This window comes from Letharia lupina, assembly GCF_014066315.1.
Source record: "Letharia lupina isolate WasteWater1 chromosome Unknown contig_11, whole genome shotgun sequence".
Classification (NCBI taxonomy): Eukaryota; Fungi; Ascomycota; class Lecanoromycetes; order Lecanorales; family Parmeliaceae; genus Letharia; species Letharia lupina.
In genome coordinates, this window is record NW_023502980.1 from 1390743 (window position 1) to 1411106 (window position 20364).

The following is a 20364-nucleotide window of genomic DNA, read 5'->3' on the forward strand; positions in this document are numbered from 1 at the left end:
AAATCTATTAAAAGATTATCGAAGTTTAATTTAATATCTCTTAGAAAGTGTAAGAATATTTTGATATTATCTTTGTTAAGGAATCATTATGGTTTGAATCATATATGTGTGTGTAGTAAAAGATGTTGATTATCTATGTGGTCTGCAGGCAGATATGTGCGGTGCCAAGCCTACGCTAGTGGCCCTATGAGTATCCCTGAGGCATCTCATGACAATTGCCCACAAAAAACAGAGAAATGCCATGTCCTCATGGCAAGAAGTATGCATGCATGAATGAGTGAGTTTTCGAAATGCCGGAAAGGAATGGAGACACCAGGCCAATTAGTGGTGTGAATCCCATAAGTTCTCCTGCCGCAGTGAAAGCCTTTCGAATAGTAAAATGGATGTTGAAGCAAGACATCGGACGGTTTCAATTCGTCCAAATATGCATCGTCCGATGTGACCCTTGCCTGCAGAGGTCCAATTGCCATAGCCATAGTGATTTGGCTGTGACCGTCGTAGTAGATCCTTCTCTTGTATGCTCAACTCAGTGATTGTGTGCCACAATCGTGCAGCGGAGATGATAGGCCAAATTGCAGTGATGTTCTCCTGCTGAGTGGTGGTTTGATGTGGAATCGTAGAGAGCATATGACGTGGGATCTTGGAGAGCTGAGCCGTGTTCTTGATGATGGTGGCCTTGTTGTCGCTTGGTTTCTCCGCAGTGTTCTCCGCATTTGCCTGTTGTAGTGACTCCTCCTCTTGTTCAACTGAGTGCTCTGGCTGAGTGGCTGACTGAGTGGCTTTTAGAGACCTCTTGTATTGCTGGCGAGTCTTCTGATTCCGGTTCTTCTTTTTCTGCTGTGTTGCACGTACAAATGGACACTTCGGTGATCGAGTAGCGTGGAAATCAAATGGATTGTCACTATCCTAGTTATAAGGATCAAGATCGTATAGTGAGCACACCGTTAGATCCGGGGATGGAAAAGTAGGGTCGAATTCTCGATGAAAGCCAGCACGGGCTACGTCAGAGGCACTTGGATATACGTGTGGCCATGACGTGAATGAGGCAAGTCTTGCAGCGTATGAGTTCATTGTGATATCGACAGGCCTATTGAAAGGATCGATTTGGACGTGGGTTGTTGTCAAAAGGTACTCGATGACGCGAGTGTATTGGAGGTCCGGCTTGGAGCGTTGCACTATTAGGTGTTGATGCAGGCTTTGCGTAAACGTGTGGTGTAGACGTGAAGACGTCTACTACATCATAGGATCAAGTGGAATTAGATCTTAAGGTGTTGCTACCAATTGTTAAGGAATCATTATGGTGTGACTTATATGTGTGTGTAGTAAAAGATGTTGATTATCTATGTGGTCTGCAGGCAGATATGTGCGGTGCCAAGCCTACGCTAGTGGCCCTATGAGTATCCCTGAGGCATCTCATGACAATCTTATTCGCTTTCGGGCTTATAATCTATTAAAAGTAGAATATTAGATATATTAGAAAAGAAATAACTATAACTAAAAGACTAAATATTAATTAATAGAATATATAAATATTTATATATATAAAATAGATAGCTAATAATAGCTAATAATTACTAGCTCTAATAATACGCGATATATATGCGATAGCCGAAGAGGCTAATATTATAACAAATTATACTCGCTTAAATCTATAATTATTTTAAGAGAAAGAAATATCTCTATTAATAAAATTAAAGAAATATCTTTATAACTACTATAGTCTTTATATAATAAACTTTAAATATTATAAAATAAATCTTTAAAGTTTAAATATAGTTATAATTATAGAGGTAAATAGTAATTATAATATAATAATTACTAGATAGAGTTTAAACTTATAATTTATAAAAGTATAAGATAAGATACTCAGTTATATTAACTATAGAGTTATTATAAAGAAAAGAGCGACTTAATATAAATACGCTAAGGCGTGTCACGTGATTATCTCACGTGACCGCCAAGAGTCACGTGACCCGAATTTCACTCTATATTAAGCGCGTGCAGGGTCGGAACCCCTAGTCCCCTGATCCCCTTGTTGTTGAAACGAATAATAACTCTGTGTACTGCTGCATGACTCCACGATCTCCTGCCTCTTATCTTCCAACGTGTCCTTAGCAATCTGGAACACGTCTGGCTCTTACACCACTGCAAGCGAATGTCAATAGGGAGCCAATGCATCTAAAGGAATTCAAGCTCCAAATCTGCTTTCCTGGCTAGTCTCCTAGCTACTCCTATCTAAAGATCTATTGCGGGCCAGGGATATCGATCCCATCGGTACTTTGCATTTTCAACCGCCTTCCGATTGACTGCATGCTCCGTTGGCTCCAAAGCGCTTTTAGGGGCCAAGGGCGGATGCGAGACCCCCAGCAGAAGTAGGCTCTACTACATATTCCGCGATATTTTGTAACTAAGTCAACCGTTGATTTGCTTCCCAAATCTGATATTTCATTGACGCCTTCGCCCAGCGCACGGCTTCTCTGTCCGACATGGCCTCTGCGCCAAGTACCCAGTCTTTGAAGGTATTTCTGGAATACTATTACTGCCCCATATTCAGACGCTAATAAGGGTTTCTAAAATAGTGCGTTGTGACCGGCGACGGGGCTGTAGGAAAGGTAGCCACTATACATCAGCATTGGCATGTCCAAAGTTTGCTAATTTCTTCTGTGCAGACTTGTCTTCTCATATCATACACCACCAATGCATTTCCTGGAGAATATATACCTACAGTGTGGGGGCTGTTCCGCGAGTACTACATTGGGCTCTTGCTGACGCCTGATATAGTTTTGACAATTACTCTGCAAGTGTTATGGTCGATGGCAAGCCTATAAGCTTAGGGCTATGGGACACAGCTGGACAAGAAGACTACGATCGACTTCGGCCACTGTCATATCCACAGACCGACGTTTTCCTGATATGTTTTTCCATCGTGAGCCCACCATCTTTTGACAACGTCAAAGCAAAGTGGTTCCCAGAAATTGAACACCATGCTCCAAACGTACCCATCATATTAGTCGGCACTAAGCTGGATTTGAGGGAGGATAAGGGAACAATGGATGCGCTGCGCTCGAAGCGGATGGAGGCAGTGTCGTATGAACAAGCATTAGCGGTGTCGAAGGAGATCCGGGCACATAAATATCTGGAATGTTCAGCACTGACACAAAGAAACCTGAAGAGCGTATTTGACGAGGCCATCAGGTGGGTTCGCTCCATTGGATTACTACGGTGAATGTTAGATGCTGAATGTGACTAGAGCTGTCTTGAATCCCCGCCCGATCGGGAAACCTAAGAAAGAGCGGGGAACCAAATGCATGATTTTGTGATCGCCGCAAGACTTCCATCTCTAAGTGAACGAAGCGTCTCTAACAGAACCTGGATTAGACTGTCTTGAACTTCCAAGGTCTTCAGAGCCATTGGAACCCGAGAATTATCTGACGCCTTCGGAAGGACGAGAAGGCCGGGTCGGTTTCCGTGATAGATTTCCCTTTATATTGTCGCAAAGTTTGGGCCTCGCCCGACCCAACAAGGTACGGACGGTTTGGGATAGGCTTATAGTCTTTGAATGTAGATATGACGTTTGGAATCAGATCCAGCTGCAAGGGTTTTGTTCTTCGAATTTCGAACATGGCGCACGGGTGATACTTCATGAGTAGGCCTATCTGCTCGCTCACTCGGAGTCGCAACGCGCGTCACTATCCGCTTGCGTTAAACGTAATACAAGACGGCAGTGAGATCCATTGAACTTCAGGATCAAAGATTAAGCGAATCTGTGGCTACTCTGCTCCTCCTGCTTGGGTGTATATCGCCGTTGTTGCCCAGCGCATGTGTAGGTTGGGAATCTTTCTGTGGAATCTTTCTTCGTTTCTCCTCTTCTTGATTTCTTCGCTTTCGCTGTTCATTCAGTCTTTCGTTCTTCGCTCGAAGTTTACTTTTCCGGTCCTTGCTTTTACCCCCACCACCGCCGGCCCTGTTAAGTGTCACTCGTAGTCGACTTGGGAACACGTTTCGAGACTCACGTTAGCTCCACATTCAGCTTCCTCGCGGGAGATTCCCCGTCTTCGAAATCGGACTGGTGGTAAAGTTTCAAGCATGTCTTCATTCGATCATACCCTTCAAATTCCAGGAATGCGAAGCCTTTAGACTTTTCTGTATCTTTTTCTTTGCGGTGACGGATTGATTTAGGATTGATCTTCGCAAAATGCTTGCTTACTGACTCATCGGTTGCAGTGTAAGGTAGATTGCCTGGTGTTAGAACAGCGCCGTCAGACGGCTGAGCCAAGCATATTTGAACAGAGTAGACGGACCAATGAACACGATGAATCTCTGGGCCTTTTGGATTGCTGATTCTTCTTCTTTCCCCTGGTCCGTGGACTCGTCTACGACCGCAACCTTGCGAGCCGCAATTTTCTCAGCCGTAGGAATTCTTTCCGAAGAAGATGGTGGTGGAGGCGCTTGATTTGACTTCTTGTGTAGTGGCCCGCCGGCTAATGTGCCTTCCAAGCCCGATTTGACGCCCGCATCAAGTAAAGATTCGCTGTGCTGGCCTTCGAACTTCCTCTTTCGAGCTTCTTTTCGCTTTAAGTCTGATCCCATTGTAGCTCACAGTGACGCTCGGGAGGCTACGGCCTGAGATCGTAAACAATCCTGAGTTGGGCTGGGGATGCGAAAGCTTATCTTTTAAAGGGGAACGGGGCAATTTCATGCCTGTCTACCGCCATTGGTTGAGTTTCCCTCGTTCGTGAATGTGATTGATATCTCGGCAGACCTTCCCTGCCAGCGGCGGATCGTCGCTAGTCACATTTACTAATATGATCGATAGTAGGAAGGTTTAGCAGTGTCACAGTAAGCTGTCGTGATTGCATGGGTATATGGTTTCGCCTGCCTTCGTACCTGCCAAGGAGGTATCTTAGCAAGAACCTTAGCTTAGTATTATAAGTAGTTACTTCTTAGTAGAAGAATAATTATCTTTACTATATATCACTTATTATGTTTATATTTCTATATTACTCTCATAATATGATAGTAATACTATTATTCAATATCAATTAACTATCGAATGATCTAGGAGCTTCTCTATTATTATCTATTTATTTGATAGCACTTTATTGCTTGATTCTTTACAGCTATTCTATTATCTAAGCCTTTTATTAACGCTCTTTTATTTATTAATTAAAAAGCCTCTACTATCTTATTAATCTAATAAGTAATTTTAATCTAATAGAATATCTTCTTAACGTCGACGTCGTTTATATTTATATTAATTAAAAGATAATTATACTAGTCTTTTAAATCGACGACTTTATTAAAATAGTATACTTATATCTTAATCTATTAAAGCCTTCAATAGTATCTATAATTCGATATTTTATTATCTATATTCTTAAGTCTCTAGAGCTATTAAGATCTTTATCTATATTATAAGATAATAGAGTAAAAACTAGATTTAATTTTCTAAGATTTAAATTATTAGTACTATAATTACTAGATTAGATTATTAATAAGTCTTTCTTTCGTAAGATAATTAGAGATTTTAATAATTTTACTATATAGCTAGTAGAGCTACTAAAGTCTTTTTTAATTAATATTACTCTATTAAATTCATTTTTATTAAGCTCTCTCTCGCTAGTTATATAAAAATCTTTAAATCTTATTTAAATAAGAAATCTTATATTAATAAGCTTATCTAGTAGATATTCTTCTTCTATATCTAAGATCTCTATAGAGATTACAATCTATAATAATATTATAACTTCTAATTTTTCTCTTAATTATTAATAGCTTTAATAAGATATTAATAATATTATTTAAAGAGCTATAACTTAAGTATTATAGAATTTATAAATACTATTTAGCCCTATAGACTCTATAGAATAATTAGAGCTATAAGATTTATCTAAAAAGCCGTCTATCTCGTTAAATACTTTTAAATAATAAAATTTATTAAATCTTAATTACTTCGATTTCTATCTCGATAAATTCTATAGAGAAAACGAGATTATTATAATTAGTAAAGATATCTACTTTCATAGCGTTATTTTTTTTATAAAATAACTATAAAATATAGTTATTATAAAAGACTTTTTTATAATTAAAATTAATCTTAATATAGTACTAAGAGATATAGTATTATTATAATATATTATTAAATTATTAGATTTTAAAAAGCTTAGCTTATAAGTAGATAATGATATTAAGAAATAATATAAAATACTATTAAGATAATTTAAGGAATCGATTAAGGTAGTACTCGCTTATTTTATTACTAAGAAGTATACTCTAATAGATATATATAATAGAAGAGAGCCTTCGAGCTATATATAAGTAGTTATTTATTATATAAAATCTACTAATATAGATAATATTAAAAATTAATTAATATTTATCTATTAAGGTATTATAGTAGATTTATATATTTTCGTAGATTTATCATCTATTATAATATCGATTTCTTCGTTTATTTAAGTATTTAAATTAAAGAAAGATATATAATTTAAGATATTTAGATTATTTTATTAAAGATTTTAATAAAGCTAATTACTATAATAATAACGTAATAATTAAATCTTTTAATAAGATTTTCGATAAAATTAATTAAATACTAATTATTAAGATTATTAGAACTATAAAAATTAATTATTTAACTTCTTTTAATCTTAGTTTTATTCGCGATAGTCTTCTAGCTACTAGAATAGACTTTATAATAGAGAATAATACGCTTATAATAATTAATAGTACGATTATTAACTAAATTAGTAATACGCTTTATAAAGCAATCGTTCGCTTATTATATCGCTATATCTTTAAATCGCCAGTCCTCTAAGTATATTAAATTTGACGTCCTCGAATTAATTTAAATAATTAAATCCTTCTTAAGATAAAAGGTTTTTAAGGCGAGATGATCGCTATTAAAGTAATAGGGATAAGTAGCTATAGTAGTTATAAGATATCTACTATAGCTAGATCGCTACTTATTAAATTAATTATAGCGATTAAATAGCTTATAATTAAGTTAATTATGCTAATAAGAATTATTCTAATATTTCTTAAGAGTATAATAAAGTATAAGAAGCTTATTAAGGCGAATTATCTAAGAAAAGCTTTATTAATAATTACGAAGAATAGTTATATAAAGAGATCTATATTAACTTCGTCGATATTTATATAGCTTATCAAAATTGCGATATATTATTTACATCTAAAATAAAACTCTATAAGCACTTATAAAAGAGCTATCTATAAGAGCCTTTCGTAATTAAATAGAAGCCTTTCATTTATTAATTAGAAGTCTCTTACTACTAAGACTTCGATTCTATTAAAATTATTAACTCTAACTTTATCGAAAAATTTAATCTAGATACGAAAGTTACTTTTCGAGAGTGAAATTATATTTATATCTTTATACGTCTATAGCTTAACGCTATTAATAAAGAGATTTATATTAATATCGATTATAAAGTTACTCTAGTAGATAAATTATAACTACTAATATTACTATCTCTTATAAAAATTTAAAAAATAATTTTATCTCTTTATATTAAGAACTTAGATTTAGCTATATATAATACTAATAAATATATTCTAATCTTAATATATATCTCTATTAATAAGATAGACGATAGTAAGATTCTCTATTATATTTAAAAAAAAATTTATCTTATTAATAATTTAAAAGCTTATATATTATTAGAAAATAATATTATAAATCTTAAAAAGATTATACTTAATATTACTTAAGATAAAGTATATATTAATAATTATATTATTATTATTAATATTATTAATCAATAACGTAGTTTATATTAAAGATATATTATTTATATTTATAAGATCTTAATTATAGCATTTTATACTAATATTATAATATCTATTAACTCTTTTAAAAAACTATTTAAGAGAGATTATATTTTCGAGTTAATAGTATAGCGAAACTTAACTTTATACGCTTATCTTATAAATTTATATATCGTTAAAGTTTTAATTAAAAATAAAACTAATTAGATCGTTTAAATTTCTAAGAAGCTTCGTCTAGATATATTATATAAAATCAATTATAAAAATTTATAGAAAGCTTTAAACAAGCTCTTATTATTTATACACTTTAATTTAAATAGAGATTTATAAATAGATCTTAATATCTCTAAGAAATAGGATTTCGGTGTATAGATATTTTATATTAAAAAGAAATATATTATTATAGCTAGTATTAAGTAGCTATTTAAAACTATTATAAAGTTAATTATATATTTATTAAGAATACTAATTTCTATCGAGGAGAATTATTAATTTATAAAACTCGAGATAATAGAATTTATATAAATTATTAAGAAGGTTCGATATCTTATAAAGTTATTTAAGCGATTTATTATTATTTAAATTAATTATTTAATTATTCTTAATATTATAAAGTAATCTTTTATTACTTTTATAACGTTTATAATAAAACTAAATATACGATTAATATATACTTTTTAATTTCTTCGCTAATTTTATCTCGATATAAGATATAAGTCTAATAAGGAATATATTATATTAAACGCGCTTTTACGCCTTATAAGCATTAATAAATTAACGCTATTCGAAGATTACTCGAAGCTTAATATCTTATATATTTATATTATATAAGTAATGAATTATAATAATATCTATAGTTATTCTACTATCGTAGTAGAGATAAATAAAGTCTTTCGCAGTAAGCTTCTTATTAAATACGATATAGATTTATATTAAATAAGAATTATCGATATTATAGATATTAATGTAAGGCTAATAGCTAAAAGCAAAGATATCGAGCTTTCTTTTATTTATAATATTATAGATCTTAATCTTATTTTTTATAAGAATAAATTTATCGATTTAAAATGATTATATATATCTTAATCGCTAATTAAAGATATTCTCGAAATTATTTATAAAAATAATTACTTAGATTTCGAAAGGTCTTTCGATATAATCTTTAAATTATAATATATATAAGAATTATTTAAGTATCTTTATAGCTATATTAAGTATTATTCTAAGTATCTAATATTATAAATTTATTATTATAAGTCTTATAATTATCTATAGTCTATAAAGAGTTTTATCTTATCTTTTTATATCTTAACGCTTAATTTTATTCTTATTATATTATTATTTAATAAGGGATTTAATTATATAATAATCGTTATAGATAAGTTTATAAAGTGAATTACTTATATCTCTAATAAATCTATCTAAAGTATTAAAGAGTAAGCTATTATTTTATTAAATTATCTCGATATAGATAATTAAGAAATATTAAAGATCTTATTATTTAATAGAGATCTTAAATTTCTATTAGAGCTATAAAAAGCTATATTTGATAAATTAAGAGTTAAATTACTATATTTTATAATTTATTATCTCTAGATAGATAATAGTAGTAAACGTACTAATTAGACGACTAAAATTACTTTATATTTCTATTTATATATTCTAGAGAAGTCTTTAATATAATCTATTATTCTTTTATATATATAAGTACTTTTTAATAATATATAGTTAACTACTATAATTAAGTTATCGAATAAGCTCTTTTATAATTTTTCTCTTAATAAGGCCTTTAATTTTATTATATTATTCGAACTATTATAGTAAGTATACGCTATTATTAAGGTTAAAGTTATTAATATAATAAGCTTCGTTTAAATATTTTAGAAATTCTATTATAATTATAAATACTAGTTTATATACTTTAAAAAGAGAGATAAAATACTCTTATATCTATATAAAAACTACCTTAGAGGGAATATACGATTAGGGTATATTACGTGATTATACCATTAACTCGATATTTGTTATAACTTTCAATCAACTTTCAATCAACTTTCTATTGATATCAAATTTTCTATAATAGTAAATTATTCGATATTCGAAATAAATAGATAGTTATTTCGTAATTCCCTTATTATATATTAAGGTTTACACTAATTCGGGTATCTCGCTTCGCTTATAATAGTCTATTCATCAACGTCACGTGATTTATTTTTCGATTTTTCGATTTTTCTCGAAATTTAATATATTAGTAAGATATATAGCCCTATAGGGCTGTGGGACTTAAAGAAATTTTCGAAAAATTTCATAAATTACCGCTATTCATTAATTCTCTACTAGTAATATATTAATAAATTACTTTATAGCGTAGTATTAAAATAATAATAAATCGATATCTCTTTTATATTTTATTAACTATCCATTAACTATCCATTAATAGTAAGTTCGACTAAATTTTCTATAAATAGAAAATTTTATATAATTTACGTTATATAGAACGTAGAATCTAAATATATCCGGTGTGTAGTCCTTATTATATAAATCGCATCATTATTACCAATAACTTATCTATTTTCTATTAATAGTAAATTCCCATATATAGTAGCTCCCGTAAGGTACTCTATCTTATAATTTATTAATACTATTAAAATAAATAAGATTAGCTAATACTATATCGATTCTTTCGAAGTTATTATTAAGATAAATAAGTAAGCTTATTATCTCGATATATTTAATTATTAAAGAGTTTATCTTATATTTTTAATAGTATAGCTAGAATTATAGCTCGCTAGTATTAACTCTTTTTATAAATCACTATTAAAGAAATCTAATTCTATCTACGTGAAAGATAATATTAATAATTATAAGTTATATAAACTATAGTTCTTACTTAATAAGCGTATTAGACGTTATAATAAGAATTAGTTAATTAAATATCTAGTACGATGAAAAGGATATAGCTTTAAATATAATTAATAATATAATATTAAGCACCTAGACGATGCTTCGGAATTGGTAAGAGACTATAAAACCGCTATATCGAAAGACTATAAGATCGATATATTACTATCTTCGCTATTATTATTATCTTCGCTATTAACGACGTTATAGAAGTCTTTCGCTGCTATACTATTATTATCTTCACTATTATTATAGAAGTCTTTCGTAATTAAACCTTCGAAGTCTATTACGGCTATTGCGGTTGTGATATCTAGAAGAAAGAAATTAACTATATAAGAGCCTTACTATCTATATTTACTTGCTTTATAATAACTTATATAATACTCTTTACTTATATATATACCGAGATCGCTATACTTTTTATTCACGGCATATTATTATAGTAAGCTATCGTGATTATATAGATATATAATTTCGTCTATCTTTATATCTGCTAAGAAGGTATCTTAGTAAGAATCTTAGCTTAGTATTATAAGTAGTTACTTCTTAGTAGAAGAATAACCATCTTTACTACACACCACTCATTATGCTTACATTTCCATATTGCTCTCATAAGTAGTTTTTTAAAAGAAATAATTTAAAATAAGAATAGCTTTATTCTTCTACCGCTAACTCAATTAGATAATATTACGAACTTTAACGAAGCCTTTATCGAAGAGTTATAAATCTCTTTAAATTTTACTTATTCTTCTTCTTTTACTATATATATATATTATAAACTTCTTTAATAATAATATCTTTATTATAACGATTTTTATATTATATTACTAGACTATTAAACTATAATCGCTATTATATTATATTATAAATATATTTCTCTAATAAAATATAAATAAATCGAGTTTAATTTAAATTTATAAATCTCTAAACGATTATAAAGAATTATATACTTTATAAAAGATAAAATATATATTTTTATATACTATTTTAATCTAAAAAGTATTAATTATTAATAAAGAATTCGCCTTAATTTTAAATTTACTTTAAATTTAATACTATATAAACTTTTATAATTTAAACTATTATATAAGTTTATATAAATCTTTAGATAATTAAAAATCTATTTATTTATTACTTTTAATAATATACTTAAGTATTTACGAAAACTTTATAATCTAATATTATTATAATATTTAACTCTCTTTTATAATCGAATTTAATTATATATTTATATTATTAAACGACTTAATAAATATTATAAACGAAGTATTATTTAGACTTTTATTAATAGAATATTTCGAAAAACTATAAGACTAGAAGATAAGAAGAATTTTTAATACTTAGTTTATAAAAAAAATTTATAATATAATATAGATAATAATTATATATCTAGATAATCTTATTAAAATTATTTATAATCTCTATAAAGAAAAGATAGTAGATATAAAAATATACTAAATATTATTATTATTATCTTTTTAGAAATAAAGTTTATATTTATTAATATTATATTATATCTTCTTATATAAACTTAATCTATATAAAAAAATAATACTTTAATAAAATAATATTAAGTATTAGAGTTATAATAAAATATAGCTTTAAATAAATATAAAATCTTTAAATCTCTAATATCTTTAAATAGTAATTTAAAGATAGATCTTTAATTTATAAAAGATCTTTATCGAGTAATTATATTATTAATAAACTATTATATCTATTTTAAAGATAATAAGAATATAATTTACTTCGAAATTCGATCTTCTATTAGTATATTAGTATATATAATAGAATAAGATAGAGCTAAGCTTAAAAACCTTGAATTTATATATGCAGCCAATTATAAATTCAAGTCCTCTACGCTTTTTAATTAGATCGGCTAAGTCATCGCGGATAAATAAATTAGCGTTCGCAACCATCAAAAACTCGCCCTCCCGCGCCTCCCTCATCAAAAAAATAGGTGTATATTATTAACACATAGAATAACTTTTTTATTTTCTATTAAAATTTTAAGCTTTTTTTTAAATTATAGAACGAAATATAAGCTTTTAAATAAAAAAAGAATTCTTAAATTTAGTCTTATAATTATTAAAGCGCAAGGAATTCAAATATCGCTTACAAAAGTTCGCTCGACAGCCCTAATCAAAAAACAGGTACACATTATTTAATTTTAAAATAACCTTTTTATTTTCTATTAAAATTTTAGAATTTTTCTTTTAAATTATAGAACGTAATATGAGCTTTCAGATAAAAGAAGAATTACTAAATTTAGTCTTATAGATATTTAAAGGCAAGGAATTCAAATATCGCTCACCAAAGATTACTCACTAAAGATCGCTTATCAAATTTACTCGACAGCCCTGATTAAAAAAAACGGTTATGAATTTAATTTATAGGCCTTTACTCGTTATATATTAATATCTTAATATTATAGAGTAAGATTTTAATATTTAAATTATTTATATACTTTCTATAGTTAAAATTAATCTTTATTAAATCCGTATTTTTATTTTATTATATATATAAATTATTTAAATTATCGCTTAAACTATTAATATATCTTATTATTACTATATAACTCTTAATCGAAATTTATATATTAAAAAAGATAAAGTCTTCTCTAAAGTCGCGAGTAATTAAATTCTTTATATCTATTTATTTAATCTTTTTATAAATAAGATTTATATTAAAAGTAAATAATAAAATCGATATATATAAAATTAAGTACTCTCATTTTCTACGCTCTCTATCTTTTAAAATTAAACTTTATTAAATTTTTATATAACTATTTATTAATCGTTTAAAACGTCGTAAAGAGTATATATATATTAAAATTTATTTTTTCGAGTACTCTTAAATCCGCCGAGAGTTTATTTTATAATTTTAAATATATTATAAAAGAATTTTATCTAAATTTATAAATACGACTATATATTATTTATAATAATTAAAAAAAAAATTAAAAAATTAGTTAAAGTCTTAATTAAAATATAATAATAATATAAAATATAAATATCTTTTATATAATTTCTAGACGAGAAGATATATATCTTATATAAAATTATACTTTTAATATAAAGCGAAGAAATCGTTTTTTAATAGAAGAATATTATAATTTAAATTTAGATTTTTTAAATTTATATACTTTTAATAAGACTTCTAATATATTTTATATATTATTTATATATATATTCTATAGTCTTAAAAAGTTATTTATATATCTCTATATTACTCTTATTAGTCTCTAAAATATTATCTTATTTATTATATTCTTTAAGTTTCTAATCGATAAATACTTATTACTCTTTATTATTTTTTAATATTTATTAATTAATCTTCGCTATATTATATATTAATATAGCTTTAATAAAAATATTTATTATATTAATATTATAAGCTATTAAGTTTTAAGTAAAACTTTTTAATATAAAGTTCTATATCTTTTTTAAAAGCTTTTAATTTTCTATTAAATATATTACTTTTTTTTCTATATTAGCTAATATAAAAGTAAATTATTTAATTTAATTCTCTATATATCTAATATAAATTAAATAATTCTTTATATTATTTTAATAATCTTTAATAATATATATTATAATATCTAACTATTTATTTATTTAAATATTATTAATTAATATTTAAATTTAATTAGATTAAGCTAGCGACTATAAAGTTAATAATTAATATATAAATATTATAAATTAATTTATTAAATACTTAAAATATATAGTTAAAGTTACTTCTAATTTAATAATTTCTTTAATAGCTATAATCTTATAATTTTTCTTTTTTCTATAAGATTTATTAGAGATTTTCTTCTTCTTCTAATTTTTAATTTATTTATATAATATATTAAATAACTTATTTATACTACTAAATTTTTTAATTATAGTATATATATATAAAATTAAAAATTATTATTAGAGATAAAATCGTTTTTAGAGATAAAAGATTTTCGCTTTAATATTAATATTAATAAGTTAAATAATAAGAGTTTAGATATAAAGCGATTATATAATATAAAAGAATTATTAAATAATATAAAAAAGTCGCTATTTAGAATCTTATTAATATTACTCTTATTATTATCGTTATTATTTTAATCTATAATCTTATAATCTTATCGCTACTAAATATATTATTCTTTCTTTTCTTATTATTTATTCTCTTATTTAAATACTTATAATCTTAATTATAATTTTATAAATCTTATAACTTCTTTTCTTTAACTACTTTATTAATATTCTTCTTCTTTTTAAAGATCTAAATTATTATATCTAAATTATTTATTATCTAAATTTATATATTCTTTTATATCTTATATTATAACTTACTTTTATATCTTATTTTAGCTAATTATATCTATAATTAAAATAATTTTTTATATAATATTTAATACTCGCGTAATCTTACTTAATAATCTTTATAAACTTCTCTTATATTCTTTTTTAAAATTATCTTATTAAATTTACTTTATATCTTACTTAATATTTAAGAATAATATCTTTAATAAGAATCTTATTATTCTCTATTAATCGCTTTTCTACTATAAAACGCTAATTTAAATATTATTTATAATAATATTTTCTTAATATATATAGTATAAGAGTCGAAACTAAAGTTTAAGAGTTCTTTATTAAATAACTACTATTAATTTAATTTCGTAAATTCTTTATTATTTACTTTTATTTATTTATATATAATCTTATAATATTAAAATTATTTTATAAAGATAAGTTATTACTATCTTTCTTTTCAACTAATAATATATATTTCTTCTTTTTATTCTTTCTCTTATATATAATTTAAAAACTCTTTCTTTTCTTTTAAAAGACTTTTAAATAATATTTTTTTTTCACTTATAGAGGGAAGTAATTAAATATTATAAAATTATAAAATCTTTATTCTATTAATAGTATACTAGAGATTTCTTAAGATTAATTAAAAGTATAATAAATTATATTTTAAATAAATAAAAAAGAAAAGTAGTATAATAGTATCTTAATATAACTTTAAAAGATTTATATATTATAAAATATTATTAACTTATTAATAAGATAAAATTTTCTAATAAAATAAAAGCGACTTCGAATAATATAGAGTTATTTCTTTTAAACTAAGACTTCTTTATAGATCTTATATTTAACGTATAAATACTAGAAATCTCTTTTTACTTAGCTATTACTTATTAAAAGATAGAAGATATATATAATAAAAGCTTAATAGATCTATTAACTAATTATTTAATTTTATATATCTAAATAAGTAATTACGCTAACGTTATAAAGATTATTATCGAAAGTTCTAAATATACGCTAAAACTCTTGGCATTCTTAGTATTTCTAGTATTTTAATAAATTTCTTAAATAGCTTTATAATTTATATACGATATTTTATATAATTATATATATACTAATTTACTCGATTAGCTAGATTATAAAGTCGCTTATCCCCTTCTTTATAGCTCTCTTAATACTTATTATCGTCTTATAAACGAATAACTTCGATAATATATCTAGATATATACTCTATCTACTTTTAAATTCTCTTCTATAATAATTTATACTTTTAGTAATAAACTTATCGCTTTTCGACCTCCTTTTAAGTCTTAAATATATCGTTTTAAGTTATATATCGCTTTATCTAATTTTAGTATAGCTTAATTATATTAAGATTCGAAGAGTTATTATATTAAATTATTTAAATAATATTAAATAATATATAAATCGCTTTCTAGTATTTAAATACGTATATTAAAATCTTATTCTTTATAATCTCTATATTAAATTACTTATATTTATACTTCTAAATAAATTTTATAAGCTTTAAAATAAGAATTTATATCTAATTAATAAGAGATATATAAGAAAATTAGAGATATATATTTTCTTCTAATAGCGATATTAATTAATTCCCTCTTTCTTCCCTTTAATAATAACTTTTTTAATCTTTATAGTAAATTTTTATATAGACTTCTTATTAGAAAGGTTACGTAATCTTATACGTCATATATCGATCTTAAGTTTTTAAGCTACTTTATACTTAGGCTTTAAGATCTTATTAATTTTAACTAGTTTCTTAATATATTTCTTCTTTTTAATAATAGTTTCAGACTTTTAAATATAATATAGATCTTTTTTATTATAGAAAAAATACCTCTAAAATATAAACTCTATAGTCTCTATAAAACGATGTTATATAATAGACTTAATAAAGATTTCACTAGATTAACGCCAGATACGCACTTTCCCCTATCGAGAATTTAAAATTATACTCATTTTATCGATCTAGATTACTCTTTTCTAGTCTTCTATAATCTAATTCTTATATTATAAAGCGAATTAATATCAAGCTTTTATTATAGCCTTCGTAAGGGACGATTTTTTAATAGTTTTATATAATCGAAAGTTATTACGTCTAAGTACTTATAAGACTATTATTAATAAGATTTCTTATTCCGCGATTATTATAAATAAAGTCTTTTTATAACTATAGCGATTCTTTTATATAGCGATAAGAATAGTACTCTTAAATTTAAATATAATAATAATAGATTATTTAGATTTAGAGATATCGATAATATACGATAGCTTTAGTTTTTTAAATTTATTAGAGTTATATTCTCTAATATAGACTTAATTCTAAAGACGTTTAATTATATAACGAGATATTTTAGTAATTATAATAACAATTTTATTTATAATTTTAGCTTTAGCTAAAGCGAGTATTTATAATCTAATTTCGTTATTATAATTAATACTCTAAGTATTAGATATTATAATTAAAGAGTAGTAGAAAGATATTTACTTATTATACTAGATACATATTAAATATATATTAAAAAGCTTTATATTCTCTCTCTATTTTCTATTTCTTATAATATTCTTATTAGCGTAAGTATATATAATATTATACTACTATCGCTACTATATATATAGTAATATTATAACTATATACTTCGTATATATATAGTAATATCGCTACTATATACTTTATATATATATACTTTAAATATATAATATTAATATTACTACTATATAAAGTATTAATATTTAAGATATTTAAGATATTTACTAAGAATATTAAGAGTTTAAAGTCTTAATTCTAATATTTAAGACTTTCGATGGCAATCTTCGTATATAAAGTAACTTTATAATTAAATTACTATTTTATAATATAAAATAGTAATTTAATTTATAAATAATCGACGAGGTTAATAACTACTCTATATAATTAGCCTATTAGATTGTTACCCTTTTCGTTTTGAATTATTCTTTTGAATTATATTGCTAAACCTCCCTAGTCGCTATCTTGCAATATAAGCTGCAAAGACAACAGCCGATAACCTACATAAACAGCGATGATCGTTCCGTTGTTGCTGTTCTGTACCTTGCGCTTCGAATACTTGCAGAGTCCTTATGAATGGGGCACATAATCTTTTGGAGCTCCGCTGTCTAATGGCGCTGTTGAAGCAAAAGCTTGGTCGTTGGCATTGACCTTCGTCTATGAAAGCAAGATTGCGAACAAATGGAGAGTACGACGGGTGCTGATTTATATGACTAGTTTTATTGTAGGAAACCATTGGGATTGGAATATCAGCATTGCGTATTCACCCAGGTCACATGCTGTCCAGGTACAGCTCATACTCATAATCAAACGTCATCAGCCTACGCCTTTAAAAAAGGGTGACAACGACGTCCAGTACATAAAGAGTTCTTGTAGTCAGACACCACCAATCAATTGTCTTAGTTGAGCTCTAAAATCTACCGACTTGGCGGACAGAAGGCTGACCTGCTTGTCATACATGTACAGAGAAGCGAATGTTCAAGGTAATGCAAGTCTGAGCGCGCAAATGCTCATAGAATGTTAAATTAGGATGCGAAGTGAAAGCTGACGGCGAGCAACCCAAGTGACTTCTCCTAGCCAAGCAGTGCAAATGATACCTGCCTCAACAATGCTGGTATCAGATGTGCGCTAAAAGGTCTGTGTTCACTGCAATATGTCTAAGATACCGCGAAGGACCTAATTGTTGGCGCTCACGTTGTCGTATGTTGAGTTTGGCCTTGTCCGTGCACTGGAATTTGTCCTGTTTGGGCCACCCTAGGAAGCCTTTGTTGAGGGGCCTAACACGCTGGTGCTATTCATGTTGGCAGCGCTTAAAGGTGTAGAAGTAGCCACTGGCAGTGACATCGGCAAGTCATGCGTGTGGGTGGGAAGGTGGCTGACGCTGCGTGTCGGACGAGCATTGACATGTGCCGAAGCATCGACAGAGCGACGAGCCACAGAGTGGATGGCTGATGCTGAGAGATGACCTGATGCATAGCCAATGCTTGGGCTTCCGCGCTTGCGTAGACCTTGGTGACGGAGGAGAGGAGGCAAGGCATCGAGGCTATCCATCCCAGAATCAGTGCATACCGAGAGGGTATGGTGAAGGGCGGAGCCGAATTGAGTAGTCTGGCATTGAGAGTAGAGACATTGAAGCACCATCTGGAATCCATCAGTAACGCACTTTAGATGGAAGAAGGCGACATGACTGGAGTACATACGCTCTGAAACTCAGCGTCCTCGCACAAGCATTGGGTCTCATTGGCTTGGACACAGGTGCTGACGTATTTGGAATTCTCCCAACATTTCGACACGCATACTTGTTGGCAGATTAGCGTCGTCCTGGTCAGCACAAACGGGAAAGATAGAATGATTTACCTGGAGACTCTAGGGTCTTGAGGCCGACGGCACTGTGTAGCAAGCCAATGCCAAATAGCATTGTTGTCTGCAGCTTCATACTGACGTGGGAGGAAGCTTTGCAGGTGTTTAGATTTACCTGTCAGTGAGGTGATCCGGTGAAGCGAAACGAACTGTAGTGACAGACTGAGATGCGTAGATGTGGCGTTGTCGAATTTATGGAATGAAAGGAAGCAGTCAACAGGACTGAATTTTTGGACGAGTTGAAGAGGGCAGTGGGATGGAGGAGTGAAGGAGGAGAAAGTGTTGCATTGCTCAGGCGCTAGGCATTTTTTCCTTCTGAAATTCCCTACGTTGAGCTGATCAAGTGGGAAGGCAGAACCCGCGTTCGGCAATCGTCACCGTCACCTACCAACCCAGCAATCGGTTACTCATCGACCACGTTTCCTACGGGATCACGAACAAGAGAATGCCTTAGGAGAGCTTGTGAACGTCATCATAATCTCAATGCGTGGGGCGTCATCAATCACCTGCGAGGTGACCTCGAAATCGGGGTTTATTTTCTTAGGGTCAACATCTTGACTGCCAGTGGGAACATCACACAGAGAATGAGTTTGAAATTTACGACAGCTAATAGAGCAAGAGTCGAACCTTTCCACTACCACTTCCGTAACGATTCTTCAGCTCGGACTGATTCAGCAATGCCATCAAGGGCTGTTGTGTCTCCCGCATATCAAATATCCCCCTTTTTTTCTGGTCAATGTGCGAACAATCAACCACTACCCGTTCCAGACTGGATGATGATAGTGCACCTGCTGAGATCAGGACGGTGGCTCACAGCAAATTGGCGTGTTGTACTGGAAGAAATGGTGTGTAACATACCTGAGTCGAAAAGGTCGATGATTCGAGAAGGAGTACCAACACCAATTCCCATCCTTGAAGAGATTAGCACCTAGAACTCAGTTGTAGAGGGAGATCGATGTGAGACACCTT

General features: G+C 28.0%; 3 protein-coding genes across 3 annotated transcripts; 1 reads left to right on the plus strand and 2 right to left on the minus strand.

Moving 5' to 3' along the window:
• Positions 1–321: 321 nt before the first annotated feature.
• HO133_000976 (uncharacterized protein) lies at positions 322–1071 on the minus strand (the record flags this gene model as incomplete). The annotated part of the gene is made up of 2 exons (XM_037291909.1): positions 322–906; positions 943–1071. 2 exons carry the CDS (start codon positions 1069–1071, stop codon positions 322–324), a joined length of 714 nt encoding a protein of 237 aa, XP_037152271.1.
• Positions 1072–2486: 1415 nt separating this feature from the next.
• HO133_000977 (uncharacterized protein) lies at positions 2487–3320 on the plus strand (the record flags this gene model as incomplete). The annotated part of the gene is made up of 5 exons (XM_037291910.1): positions 2487–2519; positions 2580–2612; positions 2670–2728; positions 2782–3195; positions 3251–3320. 5 exons carry the CDS (start codon positions 2487–2489, stop codon positions 3318–3320), a joined length of 609 nt encoding a protein of 202 aa, XP_037152272.1.
• A 427-nt stretch (positions 3321–3747) lies between these two features.
• HO133_000978 (uncharacterized protein) lies at positions 3748–4590 on the minus strand (the record flags this gene model as incomplete). The annotated part of the gene is made up of 3 exons (XM_037291911.1): positions 3748–3964; positions 4014–4239; positions 4302–4590. 3 exons carry the CDS (start codon positions 4588–4590, stop codon positions 3748–3750), a joined length of 732 nt encoding a protein of 243 aa, XP_037152273.1.
• Between the last annotated feature and the right edge of the window lie 15774 nt (positions 4591–20364).